This window comes from Ochotona princeps, chromosome 1 (assembly GCF_030435755.1).
Source record: "Ochotona princeps isolate mOchPri1 chromosome 1, mOchPri1.hap1, whole genome shotgun sequence".
Taxonomy (NCBI): domain Eukaryota; kingdom Metazoa; phylum Chordata; class Mammalia; order Lagomorpha; family Ochotonidae; genus Ochotona; species Ochotona princeps.
The window spans coordinates 34,022,892-34,046,114 of NC_080832.1; the positions used below are offsets into that span (position 1 = coordinate 34,022,892).

Here is a 23,223-nt window from a genome sequence, read left to right on the forward strand (position 1 = left end):
TCTTCCTTTTTTTTTAAGATTTATTTATTTTTTATTGAAAGGCAGATATACAGAGAGAAGGAGAGAGAGGAAGATCTTCCATCTGCTGATTCACTCCCTACGCTACCACAACAGCTGATGCTGAGCTGATCTGAAGCCAGGAGCCTAGAGCTTTATCCAGGTCTCCCACATAGGTATAGGAACCCAAGACTTTGGGCCATCCTCGACTGCTTTCCCAGGCCACAAGCAGAGAGCTGGATGGGAAGCAGTGTGGCCAGGACATGTGTGCAAGGTGAGGACTTTAACTGCTAGTGTACTATGCAGGGCCCCTATCTTAGCTTCTTTTAAGGTAGTGTGATACACATATGGCAGTTCAAATTTGTGTCTATATAGGGAATGAATTACTGTAGCCCCCTTTTTGGGTGCCATCATGGGGCACTCTACTCTGAATGCAATTTTTCCTAACCTAAACTGTTTAACTTACTGTTGAAGATCCCATAAGCCTGAGTGTGTATTGATATTTGCAGTTTAATATTCATTTGAACATTTTTTCTTGACAAACTAGACTGTAGTTTTACACACTGGCACTGAAAATTCCTTCTCTCTATGCCTAGTACTAAGCTGTAAAAGATTATCTTTAATTGTAGCATAAGATAGACACATCTTGTCTTAACCACTTTCCTTTGTTAAAGTATTTTTTTAAGTCATACATGAGCTACCTTTTAGGCTTCCCCTTAAATTAAATAGTCTTATACTTGATTAGAGGTATTAGTTGTGTCTGCGTGTATGTGTGTGTGTGTGTGTGTGTGTGTGTGTGTATGTGTGTATATAGAGACACACACACATATATATGTGGAAGAAAATGGATATGCGGTTAAATAAGAATCATATTTTGAGTATCAATGTATAAATTAATTTAGAAAAGACTTTTCATTCCAGTTAAGAAACTGTTTGAACAGTGGGATTAATGAGATGAAAGACTCAGATATGTATAAAGAGTTATATTAAAGCCTGAAAACATAATTTTTTTCTATTTCTAAAATTATTCTGGGATGATTTTGCCAACCTACAGGTTGACAGTGGCACTTAAATGTTCTAGTTCAGTAGCATGCTATATTCTTGAAAGATGTTCTTCTAACCTACTGATTTTCTAATTGGGTAAACAAAGTGCAAGAGCAAACTTTTGATGTTAGCTAATACCTGCTGTCAATGAAAAATAATTGTAAATATTTTAACCAAACAATGTTTGTTACTGCTACTTGTACCAGATTATACCATTTGTAAAATAAATGGTTAAATACTGCTCCCATATAACTGTTCAGTCATTCCTGCTATACCTCACTTGTCCTTTTGGCTGTATCAAGAACAAAGTCCTCTCATCAAATCTTTAATATATGTAGTGATTAAGTACTTATTTCTGTTATTTTTACTACTCTGTTCAAATAACAATATAACAAAATTTCTTAAATTGTGATTATTATCCTCATGAAATGTATTTTGAAATTAGTGCAAAAAAGTCCAATCCTTCTCTCTCTACGCTACCCCGTATAGCTTGAAATGAAAGGATAAGAACCAGAGAGGTCACTTGATGGAGTCCAGGGAAGATATTTTGTCGGGCAATAAGATCTAATCAACTAGTGATGTTAAAGATGAAAAGAACTTACAGAATTGGCTTGTTTTCGGGCTTGGTTTATCAGTTCCTTAATCTCAGAAATGTTTTTCTTCAGGTTATCCTCGAGTTCTTTGATGGGTTTGAGTTTGTCTATGAGCCGGTCAGCTTCTTGTTCTAAATTTTTCACAGTAGCATCTGCATCTGCAACTGCATGGAACAAATTTAGTGCACCTGCAAGCATGCCTACAGTTAACACAAGTGCACGCAGCAGTTAAAACAGCAAGTGCTTTACAGAGTTCATCTTATCCACATGGCAAAGGAGGCCATGGCTTCTGAAGCAAAGTGTATGGTGGCATGTGACACAGAGGAATGTTTCAGTTAAGATTCATGCAGCCCGGAGGAGATGTTAGCAGAAGTCTTCGGCAGTGTGATTAAGGTGAAAACTGGCACTGGAGGCAGCACATTCAATGGACTTAATTTAATGCTTAATTTTTAGCTTTAGCTGAAAACCTAACCTTTAGAGAATAGAATTTTAATCACAGAAGCAAGAAAATGAAAGCATCTTTAAAAATGTCACCTGGTATGTTCAAGGCCGACTGTATTTAAATCAGAGTTCTCACACAAAATTGGTTTTCTTTCTTTTTCTTTTCTTTGTATATCTTAAACAGACACTATCAAAATGTCTTTTGAAGAACATTTGATGCTGAACAATCCTTATACTGAAGGCCTCTGTTATGTTTAATTAAATCTTTTACCTGGCAGCTCAAATCCATTTTGAAGAATAGTTGATTTTTCTTGTTCTATATATGCATGCATGAGACTGAACTATATTAAAAACCTATATTTGTAGGTAATAACATAAAATACAAGTTTGAATTCCACATTTTCCATAGTTGTAACCCATAAATAGTTGAAAGGTAACAGTGATGTATGGTCTCCCAGTATTTCTCATGGAAGAGCAGACAATATGTAAAACCAGGGCTGTGCTCCTAAAAAGTGGGCATTTTCACTCAAATATGCCATTTATGCTATGATTCAGTATACGTTGTATGTCTTTCTGTCATTGCACCTGTTACAAAAAAGTAAAATTGCTTGTGGTCTTGGGCCACATACCTTGTTAAGTTTCACACGATCTATTCTCTGGCTGATATTTAACCCTGAGAACTAAGCCTTAGGAATAAATCAAATATATGCAAAAGGAAGCAAACTGTTACCAATTTTAATCTAGGGTTTTGAAGCAGGTGTTTTGAATTCATGATCGTAAACATAAATTACATAGTAATTTGGAAAAAAACACACATCTCTGGGGCTGGCATTGCGACACAGTGGATTAATTCACTGCTCACAGTGCTAGCATCGCATATGGTCATGGGTTTCAATCTTTGCTGCTGAAGTTCCAATTCATTTCCCATTTCTTTCCTTGGAAAGAAATGGCAGATGGCCAAGTATCTGGACCCCTGCCACCCCTGTGGCATATCTGAATCTAGCACTGAGATTCTGGCCTCAGCCTGGACTATTCCTGGCTGTTACAGCCATTTGACATGTGGACCAGTACATGGAACATTCTCTATTTCTTTCAGTCTGAAGCCAGGAGCCTGGAGCTTCTTTCAGATCTCCCCCATGGGACACAGACCCTAGGATATGTAATGATTTCTGTTGCTTTTCCAGACACTTTGGCAGGGAGCTGGAATGGAAATGGAGAAGCCAGTTCTCAATCCTGCACCAACAGGGTATGTGAGCACTTTAGGCAGAGGCTTATACCTACTATGCCATGGTGCCAGCTCCAATCATTGAAGCTGAGAATACTTATACAAGAAAAGAGCTTGAGAAAGAAAACCAACAATGCAAAATTACTCTCTTTGGGTTGTGCTTCAAAGAAGCCATCGGAGCTTTGGTGCTTGACAAGCATTGGAGTTTACCTAAATCTCTGGAGGGATTTAGTTTTCCATTTTTATGGATTATCACTTCACTAAGTTTTCAAAACACTATTAAACACATAGTACCTTTTCACAGAGGGAGATTCTTTCACATATCTTGCATTAATACTGGGATGGAGGAGAATGCTATGTTTAAAGCAATACCAAAGCACAGTGAACATGCAAAGCTAAAGCTTTTGGCGACATGCAACAAAGCATGAAAATTATTGATAGTTGTGCAGGTGAACATATACATACTGATTTCTGCAGGGTGTTTCATATGGAAATAAAACAAAAAGAAATTTAAAAACTCATGAGAAATATTTTTTATACATATTAGACAGTGTGACTATGATACTTTTTCATGACAGGCACTCATAACAAATGCACCTCATTGTAAGTTAAACAAATATATTTAAAGTACTCAAAAATATCTGTCAGCAGGCTATTTTTAAATCCAAAGACAATTTACTATAACATTTTAAGAAAAACAGAAACAGTGATATTTATAAATAACAGGCATCAAAAGCTCAGGATGCTATTAAGAGAAAAGAATATGAATAAATCAAAGTTGAAAATCAATCCAAAATTCAATAAAATCTATAATTATGATTTTATAGACAGTAGCATTTATTCAAAAGCTTTCTTCAAATTTGGGTGGAAATATGGTGATTTGTTATGTATCAGAAGTTATTTAGGTGAAGTCTTTGAATTATGCTAGAAGCTATTTCCGTGCTTACATAGGATAAAACATACCAAGTTTTTTCCATGAATAACTCCTGAGGAAAGGCTCCTTCTCAATGAAAGGTGTTCTGGGTGTATGTACTCTTTCGTATTTATAAAGGATCACATTAATGTGGCTAACATCTCACAGGACTCTCAGCATTTGATCTAAGTCATGGTGCTCATATGCGGTTTCTTGCCCCATTCAAACAGCATCAGAGCTGTAACGTGTCCACCGTCAGTAACAGTGATTTAACACTGTACTTTACAAGTATTTCAATGCACAATGACAAGGCTGGTATGTAGAAAATGAAAAGTCCAAACACTCAAGCATCTCTCGTTAAAATGAACACCGAGAAAGTACCTTATCCTGTGGTAGAAAAGAAATACCCCCAAATCCTAATATTTATCACATTAACTAAATTATTAGTTTCTCTCAATGTTGTCATTTAATCCATATGGACATCACATAATATGATACAATACTTAATAGGTGTGAAGAAATAATCTTTATAACTAGGAGAAACTCCTTAAATACCTAGAATTCAAACAATTACTTATCAAGGTTTTGAGTCTGATGCCATTTCCATACAACACGTTAATAGTTGCGTTCTATAGTCACTATGTTCCATGAACCTTCACCAAATCTGAGCACAAGATTTCTCCAATACTTTTGTATTTTCTGTTACATTAAAGGGCTTCCAGGAATGGCATCCCCATCCCAGATAATCATGTAGATCTTCTGATTTTCTAACCTCTTCTCAATTGGACAAAACTGAGATCTAGAAAGCACTAGAACAAGGCTGGGGGACTTGTGTTCTGGCTCAGAGCTATTGTTCAATGAACTCCTGAGCGGTGTCTATAAGGAGGAAAGTGGGCTATGCCTCTCTGAGGGATTTTCCAGATCTAATATTTATGAGTTCAGTGTACATGTAGAGTTTGAACAGTTTAATGACACCATTGCAGTGAAAAAGCAGATCTTACTGTTCTTGGCAGGATCTTTCACCACGGCATTGGTTTGGGCCACGCTGTCTGCCAGTTGATTGTAATTTTTCTTCAGACCGTCAAGGTTCTGGTGGAGCTCTTTAATCTGGGCCAGCACTTCCTTGGCTGTGTTGTTGGCTTGTCTCGCCTTGTCTTTAACAGCTTGCAGCTTAGCAGCTGTGTCTGTGAGCACACAGGAGCATGAGAAACAAAAGATCCAGAGTCACCAGCTTCATCAATGCTTGCCAGAGAGAGGCTGCAGCTGGCTGAGCTCAGGGACACATTTATAAGGCAAAGGCCTTGTTTCATTCAGTTCTAGTAAATTAGGCCAATTTTTTAGCTAAATTAAATTTTCTCGGGGACCTTTCCTATGAATACGTGATTAGCTCTCAAAATAGTAAAATGATTATCCTAAATGTTCATTGGATAAGGGCATATTGTGATTTGCTTCAGAACATAATAAAGACAGAAATTTATCCACATGAAACGCATAGTTTTATCAAGAACTAGGCCCAAAATTTAATCTTCCAAGGGGTGGGGAATAAATTTATTTCAGTTTTATTATAAAGGTTTGCTTTTGTATGTGTATGTTTCTATTTAATTTCAGTTTGGGGAACTTTTTAAATAAGAAATTTGCAAAAGAAAATCCAAAAGGTTACACAATGAATTTTAATGTTAAAAAAGTAAAATTCACTTAGCTTCACTATTTCTCATGTTGTAAAAAAAAAGTATATTGGTTTCTTAATCATAGTTTGTACACAGTCAATGTGCATACCAATGCTGTTGGGTGTAGGTTGGTGGTTAAGACCTTAGGATCTTCAAGTGGATGTCTGGCTTAGCAGTTTGGATGGTGCCCAGGAAGTTTGGTGTCACATCAGAGTGCCTAGGTTTACAATGTTGTTTCACTTCTGTTTTCAGCCTGCTGCCTACCTGAGGAAGTCATGGGACCCTGCCACCTGCAGTGGGAGACCTGAATTGTGTTATAACCTTCTGAAACTGGCCTGGTCCAGTTCTGGCTATTTTAGGTTTTGAAAAGAGATCCAATAGCTGGAAGATCATTTCTTCTGTCCATCTCCCATCTCTCCCCATCTTTCTCCAAAGAGAAAGAGAGATCACTCTCATCTATTGATTCATTCCCCAAGGGTCTAGAGTTGGTGGCAGGGACTTGGGGGCATATGAGCAGGACCCTGGAGTTAGGATCTAGACCTGAGACTTGAATCTAGGTACTCCAATATGGAGCACAGGAGACACAATCACTAGGCCAAAATCCTGCTCTTCATACATGCAGGATTTCAACAATGGCTTTTAATATCTTGTGTGTCAGTTTTGCACCTGTGAAGTAGAGACAACAGTACTCTCTACCTCACAGAGTTAGTGTGAGGATTATATAACTTAACCTAAGCATTCAATAATGTTTGCAAATTTTGTTATTGTAATGCTATCATACATAGAAGTGTTATTCATAAAATAAATAATTTCAAAAACTAAAGTTCAACAGCTTATTTGAAGTAATTATAGCAAGTAGGGACGTATTACAGAATGTGAACAGTAGGGTTTCTGACATCTGAATTAGCTAAAGTATTGAATTTTGCAGAGATGAAGGGAAATATAGCAGTCTCTTACTCGTTACTATGGGTACTACAATAAAGAGATGTTTTGCCGGTACGTTAATATTTTACAGTGCCCAGATGGTTTTATTTTTTTCCCAGCAATAGAACATTTTTTGGACAGAAAATATAGAGACAATATAGTGACATAATTCTATGGCTGCCAGCTAAAGACAATAAAAAATAGAAAATACTACAATGGAAGTTGGGGTATACCATCTCATTATTTTTTTATAGAAATTAATGAATTCATCTAAATGGCAATGTGTCAGAGAGAGCAGGGAACACTTTCAGGCAGTGATTTGCAACCCAAAATGCCCGGAAAAGCTAGGGCTGGACTCGAATGAAGCCTGGATCCCAGCTGTTTCTTTATGTGAGTGGCAGCAACCCAACTAGTTGGGACATTATATACTGTCTCCTACGTGAGTTAGTATGTTACTTTGGAAACTCAGGCAGGATCTGATTCCAGGTACTCCAATATGAGATCCAGGTGCTCAAGGGGAGGCTTAACTTGCTGTGTCACAGCAATGTCCCTTGTGGATTGTTAAAAAGAATTCCTAAGGAAGGAAACCAGTATCTTTTCTGACAGTAGTACAAGTGGCGTTAGGGACGTGGTAAAGGGTAACCGTAGTCTCTGACAGTTGAAGTGTTCAGAATGCCTACCGTTTGGAATGGTTGATAACTTGCCCAGAGTGTCATTCAGAGTTCTCAAGAGATCCCCGTTCCTGGCGTCAGCATTTTCTAACCGGCTAGTTAAGCCCCTTAGATGGTCATCATTGTCTGGGAACAGAAAACACGCAAAAAGAAGACAAACTTACTAATCCAAGCTGATATCTGCACGTGTCATTTTAGGTTACTTAAACACAAAGTTAATAGAAAGCAAGAAAACTGATTTACTTCATCTACTTTATTGGCCCTTGTCATAGATATATTTCCAATTATAACCCAAAATGTGTTGTTGTGACCTATTGATGTTTTAACATGCTAAGCAATTACATTTCTTCTTGGCATTTCATCTTTATCTGACTTAATTTGATGATTTTCTTTGCAAAAGAAAAATCTGCAATAATCATCAATCTTTTGTTGCATTTGCATGACCTCTTAATATTATTAATTTCACTTATTTTTTTTTGACTTTTTTTTTATATCTTTTTCTGGGAATCCCCCCACCCCTCCCCATGCCCCTCCCCCCTGGTGGATTCCTCCACCTTGGTGCAGTATTACAGTTCAAATTCAATCAAGAGTCTTTCCTTGCAAACATATACCAAACATAGAGTCCAGCTACTTATTGTCCAGATGGGTTGACCAGTTTCTTGGGGAGACCATTTCTGGTCCAAAGTTAGAGCTGGTAGAATATCATTCCAGTCAATTAAGAGTCCCAATATAACATTAACAGCAATTTGTAACATTATGGAATTGACATGGTTTTGAGTAACCAGTATGTTAAAAAAAAAACAAAAAACAAGTTCTTAACCACAACCTATGTTTTGCTCATTGACATTTCAATTTTAGTTTGTATACAGGACCAGCTGCTATATACCTTAAAATGGGTATAAGGCACCATTCAGCTGTCCCGTGTCTATTTCATTTTAGTATTTAGCCATTTGTTGTGTTGAAGTATAATTTTGCTGATCTTGGCAGGTTTTAGGATAATCTAGACTGGCTTGTAACTCTAACAAGACATTTGTCAACAATTAAGGTGCAGAACATTTTTTTTTGGGGGGTGTGTGCAGGAAAGTCCCCAACACCACGGTGAAGAGTGACTAATCTTCGTGTCCCACCCAGCGAGGCATGAGCAAATCCATGCCAGCTCTTTCCTGTCAGATTCCAAGCTCTACTTTTTGTTGTTTGTCTATTTATTTTAGGTTTTTTTAGTTTGTATGATTGTTTGTTTGCTATGAGGGGTTTTCGCAGCGATCCTGATGGTCATTGCAAGGGAGGGTGGGGGTCCAGAAGTGGAGCCAGGCTCGAACCAGAGAGCGCTCTCCTCCCTGGTCCCGAAGGACGTTTATTGTTCTTCTGTTTCTGCGGACCACTCAGGGCTTCTGGTTGTCTTTCCGATGACGTTGGTTTCTGTACGCTAGTGTTTGGACTTCTTCCATCCCCAGCGGAAGCTCCGGTTGGGGGTGGGTGACCTCAGAGTACTTGGCCTCCGAGGGCATCCAATTCCCTGTGGCCTCCTTGGCAGTTGGGATATAGTCCTTGTTGCTCGTATTAATAGTTTGTGGTGAAGGTCTGGGAGTCTTCATGGTTGGGATCCAGGCTTTCTCCTTGCCACCTGCTCCACCCTGGAGTGCCCCCCTGCTCCACGCACATGACCTCCTGTTAAGAGGTTGTCAGGATCACACCCGATTCCCCCCTCATGCATTGGTATAGTAGTTTTACTATTGTTTAGTGCCACTTTGAGTCTGTTGTCTATGAATTACCAGATTTGATCTTGATAGGCTATATTGTACTTTTTCCTCACTCTTTTTATGGTCATGAAAGGCTTCCCTGCACTCCCCCCCATTACGGATTAACATAGTGTATTGAGGGTATAGTAGGTTTTACAGTTTTTCGATGTAGATCTTAAGTATTCTGACATTAATTGTTGGTTTATATATTATATCGCATTATCTTATTGTATTGGATACAGGTTGTTAGAGATTGCAATAATATTACAATATACCGGTACTATCTTTCAGGTTGTCATCTTTTCATCTCAAATTAAGGCAAACATGTGGTATTTAACCTTTTGGGATTGGTTCATTTCTCTTAGCATGATGGATTCCAGTCGGGCCCATTTGTCCACAAAGAACTGCATTTCATTTTTTTTAATAGCTGAGTAGTATTCCATAGAGTAGATGAACCATAGCATCCTTATCCAGTCTTCTATTGATGGGCATTTTGGTTGCTTCCAGGTTTTTGCGATTGTAGATTGTGCTGCTATGAACATAGGCGTGCATGTTGGTTTCTTGTGTAGGAGATGTTTTGGATATATCCCTAGGAGTGCTATTACTGGATCATATGGCATGTTGATTTTCAGTTGTTTGAGTATTCGCCAAACTGATTCCCATAGAGGCTGTACCAGTCTGCAGTCCCACCAGCAGTGGAATTTCACTTATTTTTAAAAAGTTCATAAAATTGAAAGAAAAACAAAAAAAGGAATGATGAGGATGGTGGATGGAGAATACAAGCAAGTAAGAATAGAGTGGGAAGTATTACTATGTTCTGAAACCTAAATTGTGAAACATGCAAACTTTGTTTGCTTTCAATGAAACTCCAAATGTAAAACTATTTCTGTGATTTTTATTTTCATCCTTATTACCAACACTAATTTTGTCTTTCAAAGTGTTTACTTTCTAAGCCATTCCACTGCAAAGTTTGGAAAGATTTAAAAAAATCTTAGAAAATTAAAAGTAATGAAGGAAAAAAAATTGTGAAGTATCAAAAAAAGGTCTTTTACTAAAATGGATGGAGTGTTGTAGTAACTTGCAAATCTTCAAATACGATTAGCAGTTTGCCAACTTTAGTAAATAGTACGTATTAATACTTAAAATGAAATAAAAATCAGAGAAATTGAAAACTTTTAGCATATCTTTGATATTTTAGAAAAGCAACACCTTCACAAATTTTCCCAAATAAACTTTATATTTGTTCCTTTTAACTTGCACTGCTTTCAAGATTCAAACTATCATTTGCTAAAGGGAATTTATTATTTAATTTCTGAGTGTCTTGATTAAATTTTCTAAATAGTGAAGCATCCAGGTGTTCAGTGAAAATATTATTAAGTCAGAAAGTATCACTGATTTATTTATTTTTTGTGTCTTTTGGTTGCAAACGCATACTGAACAATGAAGCCAATTATGCAGAAAAAGGACTTAGAGGATTATCTCATGAACACTCTGTTCCTGCCCCTGGAGTTTTAAGGTGGTAGCTGCAATTCTATGTGTTTCTGCACTGGAAAGTTAAAAGGTATATTATCTGTGCTATGATTTTGATTTACAGCTAATTAAATTTTCCATTCTTCCATTGAACTGGTTGGTGATAGAATATCTCAAGTCCAAATGTTTCGTAGCTGCAGTGATAGAACTATTTGAATAGATGCACAGAGAAAAATTATAGGTCCTAAAATGGAGTCTTATAAGAGAGGAGGATCAATGGAGTAGAATAGAAGCAACAGAAGGGAACCCACACAGATATAGCCAAATAATCTTTGACAAAAAAACAGACAACAATCCAGGCAAATGGGAAGGTCTCTTCAATAAATGCTGTTGGGACAACTGGTTAATTAGCCTGCAGAAACAAGAAGATAGACCCACATTTTTCACCATATACTAAGATCAAATCTAAATGGATAAAAGACCTAAACCTATATCCAGAAACCTTCAAACTTTTCGAAGAAAATGTTGGAAACACCCTGAAAGATTTGGGTGTACGACCTAACTTCCTAAACAACAACAGCAACACCACCACCACCACCACCACCAAAAGCCATAGCAATCAAGACCAAATAAACAAATGGGATTACATTAAACTAAGGAGCTTCTGCACAGCAAAGGAAATCATCAACAAAGTGAAAAAGCAACCCACAGAATGGAAGAAGAGCTTTGCACACGACATAGGTGACAGAGGGCTAATTTCCAGAATATACGAAGATCTCCAGAACAACCAAAACAAACAAACCACTCAAGAAATGGGCACGGGAAATGGGCAGACACTTCACAAAGGAACAAACCCAAATGGCAAACATGAAAAAATGCTCAAGTTCTCTGGCAATAAGGAAAATCCAAATTAAGACATCAATGAGGTACCACCTAACGCCAGTAAGGATGGCTCACATACAAAAAACCACCAACAACACTTGCTGGCGAGGATGTGGGGAAAAGGGAATACTACTCCACTGCTGGTGGGACTGCAGGTTGGTGCAGCCTTTATGGAAATCAGTATGGAGAACACTCAAACAACTCAAAATCTGAATACCGTATGATCCAGCAATAGCACTTCTAGGAATATATCCAAAACAGCTGTAACAGCAGAAACCAACATGCACCCCTATGTTCATAAGCAGCACAATCAATAATTGCAAAAATGTGGAAGCAACCGAAATGCCCATAAACAGAAGATTGGATAAAAAAGCTATGGTTCATCTACTCCATGGAATACTACTCAGCTATTAAAAAAAAAAAATGCAGTTCTTTGTGGCCAAATGGGCCAAACTAGAAACCATTATGCTAAGGGAAATGAGCCAATTCCAAAAGGTTAGACACCACATGTTTGCCTTAATTTAAGATGAAATGATGTCAATCTGAAAAATAGTGCCTGTAAATTGTAATATTATTTCAACCTCAAATAGCCTGTATCACATGCAGTAAGATATTGTGATGTAACCAATGAACCAATAATCAATGTGAGTCAGATTGCTTATGATTTACATCAAAGAACTGTAAAACCTAATATGCTTTTAATACCCTATGTTTATTCTGTAATGGGTCGGGACAGCAGAGAAATCTTCCACCTTCTTAGAATGTGTGAGGAAGATATTAAGTATAACTTATTAAGAATATAACAGGTAACTTATAGACAACAGACTCTAATCTGCATTAGACATTAGCAAAAACTATAAAGACATACAGTGGGAATCAAGAGCGATCCTGACAGCCTCTTAACAAGAGGTCATATGCACAGAGCATGGGGAGACCCCAGAGTGGAGCAGGAGGACTGGAGGAGGCTTGTATCCCAACCCTGGAGACTCCCGGATTCTCACCTAGGACTATCAGTACAGGCATCAAGAACTACATTCCAGCTGTCAAGGAGACCACTGGGAATTGTACTGCCTTCGCAGGCCAAGAACTCTGAGGTCATCCACTCAGTTTCGGATCTCCCACATGGGATGAAAGAAGCCCAGATCCTTTTTCACAGGATCTAATGTCACTGGAACAACACCCGGGAGCCCTGAGCGGTCCTTAGGAACAGAGCAGTTAACTTCTTTAGGACTCAGGAGAGGAGCTTTCTCTGGTCCTTACTTAGTTCCATCTTTGGGTCCCAACCATCTCTTGCAATGACCATCAGGGTTACTCTGGTGCCCCCCACCAAAAAAATTAGATTAGATAGAGACCAATAAGGAAAGCTTAGAACAGACAGGAAACGGTCTGTTCTATATACCTTACTAGGCAAGACACAAAGATTAGACACTGCTTACTAAGGTATTGAAGATTTCTCTGCACATCCCTTCTAAAACTGTTGTGCACCTCAATTGTTAACATATACCTTGTTAGAGCTATAAGCCCATTTGGACTCTCCTAAAATTCGCCAAGTTCAGTAAAAATCATCTTCAGTACTATAAACTACTAAATACTAAAATGAAAATAGACATGAGACAGCTGAATAATACCCTAGAGCAATTTTAAGGTGTATAGCAGCTGGTTGTGTATAAACTAAAATTGAAATTTCAATGAAGTAGTCACAGGACGTGGTTAAGAACTTGCATTTTGGGCCCAGCGGCGTGGCCTAGCGGCTAATGTCCTCGCCTTGAACACCCCGGGATCCCATATGGGCGCCGGTTCTAATCCCGGCAGCTCCACTTCCCATCCAGCTCCCTGCTTGTGGCCTGGGAAAGCAGGAGAGGACGGTCCAAATCTTTGGTACCCTGCACCCGCGTGGGACACCTGGAAGAAGTTCCTGGTTCCCGGCTTTGGATTGGCACAGCAACGGCCAATTGCGGCTCACTTGGGGAGTGAACCATCGGATGGAAGATATTCCTCTCTGTCTCTCCTCCTCTCTCTGTATAACTGACTTTCCAATAAAAATAAATAAATCTTTTAAAAAAAAGAACTTGCATTTTTTAACATATTGGTCACTCAATACAATGTCAATTAACTCCATAATGTTGTAAATTGTTGTTGATGTTATGTTGTAGCCTTTCATTGGAGGGGATGATGTTTTGCCAGCTCTACTTACAGACCAGAGATGGTCTCCTAAGCAAATTGTTGAATTGATCTGGACAATAAGAGGCTGGACTCTATGCACAGTGAAAGAATCATGACTGAATATGAACTGTAATACTGCAACAACGTTGAGGAATCCAACATGAGGGGAGGGCATAAGGAGGGGTTAGGGGAATGCCAAAGCCTATGAAACTGTGTCATAAAACGTAAAAAATGGAGACTTATAAATTGCTAGCATGGAAAATACAGGAAAATAAGCACTCTCAGGTTGGTTTTAAAAGAAAAGATTTATGAGGCCTCAGGGACTCACAAGTGTGAAACAGAAAGGATGCGTGTGGTTCAGTTGTTAACAGGGCTGATATTGGCAATTGTTTAATGAAAGTCTAACCCAATTCTTCACTGGCAATTTTTGGAGGAGAGGATCCAATTTATAATTTGCAACTATGTTTTGTAGTGTTTCCCTGTTTACTTCTTAAGCTTTTACATCTAGAGGTTGTGGCCAAGTCATTTTTTTCTAAAGACCACAGCCAACAACTCTGAAAGTTTACACACACACACACACACACACACACACACACACACACACACAGAGTTAACTGTGGCTAACTCTTTCTCATTCTCTCTTTATACAGTATGACAAGGGTCCTGGAATGAATTTTGAAAAAAAAAATGGGGCTCATATGGCAGGCAGCAGATGCAAACTATGCATGAACCTGATAGTATAATTTTCCTTTCTATGTCTACCAAATTGTACTAGACATATTCAGAGTGAAAAATTTTAATATTTTGAAAGTCACTTGCACTAATAATAAGCACATAGTCATGCTCTTTGTGTAGTACTAAAAGTGAATTTGAGATGAGTTAAATTAGAACTGGAAGCCTCAAACTATGCTTTGTGAGATCTCGAAACTGTTAAGCACTATTTCTTTGATTGTTAATAATTGCCTTCTTATATAAAATTCTAGTCATTGAAAATATAATGTACAATGAAAATGTTACTGTTTATATAGCTGGCAAGTGTGGCTTCAGCTATTGCCTCTGTTTTCTTGTACTCGTGTAACTGAAGATAACACCTTCCTTCAAGTGATTAATGAACGGGATTAACTGCAGGCTGTGTGTGGAATTATGAATTTACCATAGACAGCAAATGGCAATGCCTTTTTATTTTATCAATTTTCTGCAATGTCATTTATATCCCTATCTTCTTTATGTCCACTTTTAAAAATGTGTATTTTACTGATTTAAAGGCAGAATGACAAAGGGGTGCCAGGAAAGAGGGAAAGAAGGAGAAAGCGAGGGGGATTAGGGGAGGGAGGAGGAAAGGGCAGAAGAGAGAGAGAGCAAGTTCGATTTTCCATCTAGTGGTTCACAACCAGATAAATTGCTGCAAAGGCTTGGACTGCAAAGCTCCCCACTGTGAGTTTTCCACGGTGGGAGGGGTTCATGTACTTGGCTCACACTGCTTTCCCAGGAGCAATAATGAAGTTGTATTGGAAGCAGAGCAGCTGGGACTTCAATCCGTGCTCCGATATGACATGCCAGAATTGTAATCAGTGGCTTAGTCTACCGTAACATACCAGCCACTTTGTCACTTAAACAACTTCATCCAGAACCTTGCTTCCCTTTTATATTTCCTGAGCACATGTATACAGTACTCCTGCTCAATTAAATATCAGGATGTTTTTTTAAATAGAGATGTTCTATTTGACTATTCAAACTCTCAAGTCTGTCAAATGCAATATCTACTTTTAATTAGCATGAAATTGATATAATTAAATTATCTGAGCAAATCTCCCAGTTGCAAGAGTGAAATCTGTAGAACTCCCATAATTTTGAGGGCATACTACTAAATGAAGTCTATCACCAAATTGCTGTCTAGTAACATTTAAAATAAACTTTTATTTTCATGGAATTCATTTTTATAAAATACTACTTTAAAGCTCCATTCAAATTTTTTCATGCCTTCCCTGCCACCTGCACACAATTCAAAGTTTTAATATTTATTTAGGGTTTTCTTGTAGGCAAAAATCTTTGGAATCATCTAAGAAAAAGGACCTTTCAGATTCTAGAAATGTTTTATTTTTCTAAACATTAACCATTTTTATAAAGCAACGAGATCCAAAACTACACTTTTATTTTTTTTTTTAAAGATTTATTCATTTTATTACAGCCAGATATACACAGAGGAGGAGAGACAGAGAGGAAGATCTTCCGTCCGATGATTCACTCCCCAAGTGAGCTGCAACGGGCCGATACGCGCCAATCCAAAGCCGGGAACCTGGAACCTCTTCCGGGTCTCCCACACAGGCGCAGTGTCCCAATGCATTGGGCCGTCCTCAACTGCTTTCCCAGGCCACAAGCAGGGAGCTGGATGGGAAGTGGAGCTGCCGGGATTAGAACTGGCGCCCATATGGGATTCCGGGGCTTTCAAGGCGAGGACATTAGCCGCTAGGCCACGCCGCCAGGCCCCAAAACTACACTTTTAAAAAGGCAGTTCTGGGGCTAGTGTGATAGCTTAGTTGGCTAATCCTCCTCCTGCACACGACAACATCTCAAATAGGCACTGGTTTATGTTCCAGTTGTTTCACTTTTGATAGAGCTCTCTGCTTGTGGCCTGGGAAAGCAATGGAGGACGGTCTAAATCTTTGGGACTCTGCATCCACATGGAGACCTGGAGGAAACTGTTGGCTTTGGATCAGCTCAGGTCTAGGTCATTGTGGCCATTTGGTCAGAACTGGTGGCTTTAAGATCTTTCTCTTGCTGCAAATCTACTTTTCCAATTAAAAATAACAACAATAATAAATCTTACAAAATGAAGTGGGGGTATTCCTCTGTCAATCCCTTTAAATATTGCCTGTTCCTAAGGGCATTAATTTCTTTTCCATTGGACACATGCGTTTTTACAAACTGGATAAAGGTCAACAGGAAGACCAGTTCCCCAAAGGAAAGACAGTGGTGGGATTTAGGCTTCACATACATGCCAAGTTCTGCTTTATATTTCATTTTGAAAATGCTAACTTTTGATTCACAAATTTCTATGTGTATGTATATATGTATAGAAACAACATGAATTATTGACACATGCATAAAATAGGTACTGATCTATTTAGTGTAAACAACATCTCTCTGTTTTCATTGTGGTTGGAGCCTGGGAGCTCCTCTTTTCAATTTGCTGAGTAAAGGTATAATACATTATTATGGGCTACAGTCATCCCACAGTGCTGTGCAACACTTGGAACTTAACACCTTCTATCTAATTCTGACTTGGCACTGGTTCTCTAACCTCCATCTCACCTCTGAATCCTCCCGTCTTCGGGCAGTTATTTCTCTATTTTAAGAGTGAGTTCTAAACATGTTAACTTTAAACCTTTATAACTGATCCTTTGGAACTGTTTCTTATAAAACTAAAATACATTTATGTGTTATTTAATGATCCTGTAAATTTACAAATTATCTCTTAATGTCATTATGATTCTGAGGAGTTCGTTTTCTTGCTGCCTATTCTTGCTGCCTGTTTTCCATATAGTTTATTTCCTTATTCCAATCAATATAAACATTATTTTCATAAATTTTTGAAAACTATATTGATCTTAGTCAACACCAAGGGATTAAATCATTCTGTTATTGAAGGAGTTGAGTTCATCGGTGGACAAGGGAGCTATTCACAAGCTAGGAACACATGGGCTTGTTTCTAACCTTGGAACACCAAGTGGCAGATGGAAATCCGCAGTGCTATCTTTCCTTTTGTTTCCCTCTGGTTAAAAATAACGGAAGAGAATGTCCCTGGCCTCAATACTATCTCTTCTTATGCTCTCCTTGAGTTGTAAATAACAGACTAAAGCATACCAAGATGCTGTGTTAATGATGTCTCTCTTACTTTATTAAGTTTTACTAACATAAAAACAATTACTCTAAGAATTTTTAGTTTCATATAAGATAAGAATTAATGAAAGCCTTTGTGTGACATTTGTATTCTTTTGGGGTATAAACATCTCTGCATTCTCAAATAAAGAGCATCATCATGAAAGTGTGGATGATGGCCTGTGTAGAATAATAACATCATGTTTCTGTTAAGATTCTTGATGTCTGATTAATCCTGACATGTTATTGATACTTGTCCTATTCCTTGACAACAATTTAACATATATGAAATGCTATATACATTTATTTAAAATTACATCTCACATAAAATAAATATATATCATATGATTATATGTAGATATGGTTATTTAAATGTGAAATCAATTTTCAGAATTTTCAAAAAAGTTATATTTGCTAAATTGCCTATCAGTTGTTAAACAATCAAAAAAGACTATGCCAGGATTTCTAATGTGTCAAAGTCATTGCAATGCAGTGGGATAAGCCACTCATCATTGACACCTATCTGAGCTCTGGCCCCAGGTTCAGATACTCCACCTCCTATCCAGCTCCTTGCTAATGTGACCGTGCAAGCAGTTGAAGATGCTGTAGAGCTTGGGCCCCACCACCCATGGGACACCCAGATGTAGCTCTAGGCTCCTGTGCTAGCCAAGCCCTGAATGAAATGAAGATCTGGGGAGTAACAGTGAGCAGATCTCCTTCTCTCTCTTTTTCTCTTTCTCTCTCACTCTTCCTTTCAAATAAATACATATATTTTTAAAAAAAGATAATTAGATTGGAAAAACCATTTCCTTAAACATTCCTATTTTAGAGTTTGTTTCCTAAACCAAGTAGAAAATATCAAATTAGTTTCTCATTGTAATTCTAGTCCAGTTTTTTTCTTTTGAAGCAAAATTTTGCCTCAAATCTAGCAAGTTGAGCTTTGTTTCTTATGAAACTATTCAGGACCATAAAAAGAGTGAGGAAAAAGTACAATATAGCCTATCAAGATCAAATCTGGTAATTCATAGACAACAGACTCAAAGTGGCACTAAACAATAGTAAAACTACTATACCAATGCATGAGGGGGGAATCGGGTGTGATCCTGACAACCTCTTAACAGGAGGTCATGTGCGTGGAGCAGGGGGGCACTCCAGGGTGGAGCAGGTGGCAAGGAGAAAGCCTGGATCCCAACCATGAAGACTCCCAGACCTTCACCACAAACTATTAATACGAGCAACAAGGACTATATCCCAACTGCCAAGGAGGCCACAGGGAATTGGATGCCCTCGGAGGCCAAGTACTCTGAGGTCACCCACCCCCAACTGGAGCTTCCGCTGGGGATGGAAGAAGTCCAAACACTAGCGTACAGAAACCAACGTCATCGGAAAGACAACCAGAAGCCCTGAGTGGTCCGCAGAAACAGAAGAACAATAAACGTCCTTCGGGACCAGGGAGGAGAGCTTTCTCTGGTTCGAGCCTGGCTCCACCTCTGGACCCCCACCCTCCCTTGCAATGACCATCAGGATCGCTGCGAAAACCCCTCATAGCAAACAAACAATCATACAAACTAAAAAAACCTAAAATAAATAGACAAACAACAAAAAGTAGAGCTTGGAATCTGACAGGAAAGAGCTGGCATGGATTTGCTCATGCCTCGCTGGGTGGGACACGAAGATTAGTCACTCTTCACCGTGGTGTTGGGGACTTTCCTGCACACACACCCCCCAAAAAAATGTTCTGCACCTTAATTGTTGACAAATGTCTTGTTAGAGTTACAAGCCAGTCTGGATTATCCTAAAATCTGCCAAGATCAGTAAAATTATACTTCAACACAACAAATGGCTAAATACTAAAATGAAATAGACACGGGACAGCTGAATGGTGCCTTATACCCATTTTAAGGTATATAGCAGCCGGTCCTGTATACAAACTAAAATTGAAATGTCAATGAGCAAAACATAGGTTGTGGTTAAGAACTTGTTTTTTGTTTTTTTTTAACATACTGGTTACGCAAAACCATGTCAATTCCATAATGTTACAAATTGCTGTTAATGTTATATTGGGACTCTTAATTGACTGGGATGATATTCTACCAGCTCTAACTTTGGACCAGAAATGGTCTCCCCAAGAAACTGGTCAACCCATCTGGACAATAAGTAGCTGGACTCTATGTTTGGTATATGTTTGCAAGGAAAGACTCTTGATTGAATTTGAACTGTAATACTGCACCAAGGTGGAGGAATCCACCAGGGGGGAGGGGCGTGGGGAGGGGTGGGGGGATTCCCAGAGCCTATGAAATTGTCACATAATGCATAATAATTAATAAAAAAAAGTCAAAAAAAAGAAACTATTATCTCCCAAAATGTAGCTAAGAAAATTGGACCTACATACATGCCAACATTTGCATATTTTCACAGGGTTTGTTAGGGCCACACCAAAGGTAAGCAGCAACAAGAAGCACAGCAGAACTGAGCATCAGAGCAGTCAGCGCCCACCTGTTTTTACACATGTATGTGAAATATGGGAAACTTGTTCTTCTTAAACAAATACATTCAAAAAGTGAAAGAAATACAAGGTTTGGCAACAATTGGAGACAGATCAAATACAGAAGTTCATAAAGAGATAGAAGAGATAAAAAAACCAAATTCTCAAACAGCAAAATATATTTTGCAAAATTAACAATAATAAAAGCAGAAAGAGATCCACAAAACCATTTCTTTGCTTCTCCCCATTCCAGATGATTTTTTATAAACTTACGTGTAATTTTATTTTCATGATAGAAGTAAAACAAATACTTTGATAGTAGTTTATTCAAACTGTCACTGATTCAATTGATTTTTACTTCTAAATTATTGTTATTCTATGCAATTTATTTTTTATATTGTATACTTTCTTGCTAAAAAATTCATATTTGATATCCATATCTTTCACTTAATATATTTATTATTTTTGATATGGTATATTTTAATCCATGTAATTTATGTTAAAGTCAAAGTTTTATTGGCGTCAATGAAGAAAATTGTAGACATAGCATTTTTCAAACATTGTTTTAAGTATTGTCCAACAGACTGATAGGAATTATATAGTACTACAATTTCAATGATTTTGTATTGGTCTTAAAATTTGTTTTCTGTGAGAGAAATTGCATATTCAATTTATTAATTTTATCAGATTATATTCCCATGTTTGGATATTTGTGAGGACATAGAAGTACATTTCCATGTAAATCATTTTGCGTTCAACTGTATAGCTCTTTGTCTTTTAAATAGTAAGATTATTGAAGACCTTGTCCTAAATCTATCCAATATCTAACACAGGATTGCAAGACTTGTATATGAAGCTAGGCAGGAGGAACGACAAGAGAAAGCTACAACTGTATTTCTATTCCAGACTCCCAGCACATTGATTTGATAAAGTTTCTGCCCTGAGATTTTGCAATTTTTAAAATCCCCAACTTTCTACTTTTAAAAAATTCTCCAACTCTGCATCCTGTCAACAATCACTGGGTACTGATAACGCATATGATTGCTTTAACCTTGTGGCTTGTGCTCTTTCTTGAATATTTTTCCAGTGTTTCCATTTCCCCAGTAGCTAGCACAACCATGAGCTGTGCTCTTTATCTGAATACCTATTTTGCAAGATACACTCAGGCACACATACTAAAGTGACAATATATGGTGACCTCTGAGGTTCCTGTATTTTACAGGGGGCAGGTTAATGAAAATCCTGGTTCCGATCTGTGAAGTGCCAACTCGGATCTTGTTCCCAACAGCCATCATGCTTACTTGGCAGCTGAACAATGATAGGTGTGCTTGTTCTGTTTCTCTCCTGGCTTTGGTTGAAGTTGCTATAGCTCAGGAAAGGAGGCAAGGGGTGCTTGTCTGGGGCAAGTTTTCCAAAGAGTTAAGTTTTGGGTAGAGTGAGCAGCAATCTCCTAGCCAATGCAATGAGAAGCTGAATGACCAGACACTGAAGCCCAACTTTGATTTCTGCAGGCTGTGCTCTAAGCCTGACTGTAGGCAGGCAGTCAGGAAACTGAATCCAAATAACTTCTGAATATGACAGGTATGCTCTAGTTTAATATATGCTTCACCATACCTTAGTTATCTTTCAGGCTTTTGATGGCATTTATGTTTGTTTCTAATCTGAATGTATTTGCTTGGGTATAAATCTACAGAATGCAAGACTCTTAGCATACAACACAGACTGGGTGAGGTTTTATCAGTAACCTTCATTTTTATTATATATGCTTCTTTTGAAAAAGACAATAGGAATGTTTTTGAAGGCTTACTTCTTTTCCTGTGTTCTAGTCCTGGGGCTGTCCAGTGGGTCTTTAACATGTTCATGGAAATGCATATTGTGAAAAATCTATGCATGGTTTTAAAAAGACATGAAAGTAAGTGGATCATTTAATTCTACTGTCAATGAACTTCCTTAAGTATCCTTAAACATACCAAGCTAAATCTTACCGTTAGGAAACCTTTTTCCAATGGTTCAGGCACCTCCAAATTTAACACTGGTCACTTTTGTTTTGCCTTCTAACCAGAGTCCCTTTCAGCTCTAGTCTTTTTCTTACTGTTCACACTCCAGAAAATACAGTTTTATTTACAAGGGAGCAGCAGTTGCAATGAGATGTGACTGCTTTGTTATCCACATTACGATGGACCAAGGCATTCAGGATAATGTTCAATTGTTGCCCAGGAGGCAGAATTAGTCCTCCACGTGGCTAATTCTGAGAAGGCTGAGCCAGGCAAATGGCAGGATTCCAATTCAGAAGGAGTGCATCCTTAACAATCAAAGACACTTTAATCAGAATTCAACCCTGTTTCACATTTTAACTGTACTGCAGTATGGCTGTTGTTTCTTTTTGTAAAACCATTACACGGGATCTCAACAGATTAGCAGTTGTGATTGTATTATATCTACAGTTTCAGAATATTTCTGATACACCTGTCTGAGCTAAAAGGCTGAATACTGGAGACCATAGTATGGAGGAAAATGTTAATTGGTTTGATAAAGATTAATAAGATTTAGCCTAGTGTGTAGGAAAGTAGTACAATATGCCAAGAAATACACTGAATCATTATTCTTGGGCTCAGGAACAGATCTTTGATGTCTTGTGTTATGATTCACTTTAAATATTTAGTTTTCTCTAAGTCCCTAGATAATTCCACTTATGTCTGGAAAAGACAAAAATGAGGAGTACATTAAGAAGTAAATAAATTTTGAAAGCTATTCAATATAAAGTGCATAATTTAAAAATCTTAGTATTCAGAGAATACTTCCTTGCTTGCTGTGTGCACATTCCACAGGCTCCTCACTAATGGTTTTATTGACAATACTTTCCATTTATCTGCAAAATGGCAGCAGGTCACACGATGGTATTAATTCAACTTCAGACACTTTCAATCAATTTGTAGCAAGCTTCACCTCCATCTACACAAGGATCTGTGTCTGCTCAGGCGTTCAATCAGTGCAACATCATCTTGCTTCAGATCTAAGATTTGCTTGCAACAGATGTATGCTCAACGATTCAAAAGCAGAACAAATTGCTACTGGCAAGTTCAGATTCCCTAAAGTCAAGGACAGCACAAAAATGCCAGGGAGCAGGTTT

The 23,223-nt window shown here is 38.0% G+C and overlaps 1 protein-coding gene across 4 annotated transcripts in view; it reads right to left on the reverse strand.

The window, feature by feature from the left end:
• Positions 1–23,223, reverse strand: part of LAMA2 (laminin subunit alpha 2) — a 634,064-nt gene that overhangs the window by 82,129 nt on the left and 528,712 nt on the right. For all 4 annotated transcript variants that reach the window (XM_058676547.1, XM_058676596.1, XM_058676658.1 and 1 more), the window contains 3 exons: positions 7,485–7,601; positions 5,215–5,397; positions 1,644–1,798 (listed from right to left, as the gene is read on the reverse strand). In XM_058676547.1, coding sequence (XP_058532530.1) covers positions 1,644–1,798; positions 5,215–5,397; positions 7,485–7,601 — 455 coding nt within the window. The remainder of the gene's footprint in view (positions 1–1,643; positions 1,799–5,214; positions 5,398–7,484; positions 7,602–23,223) is intronic.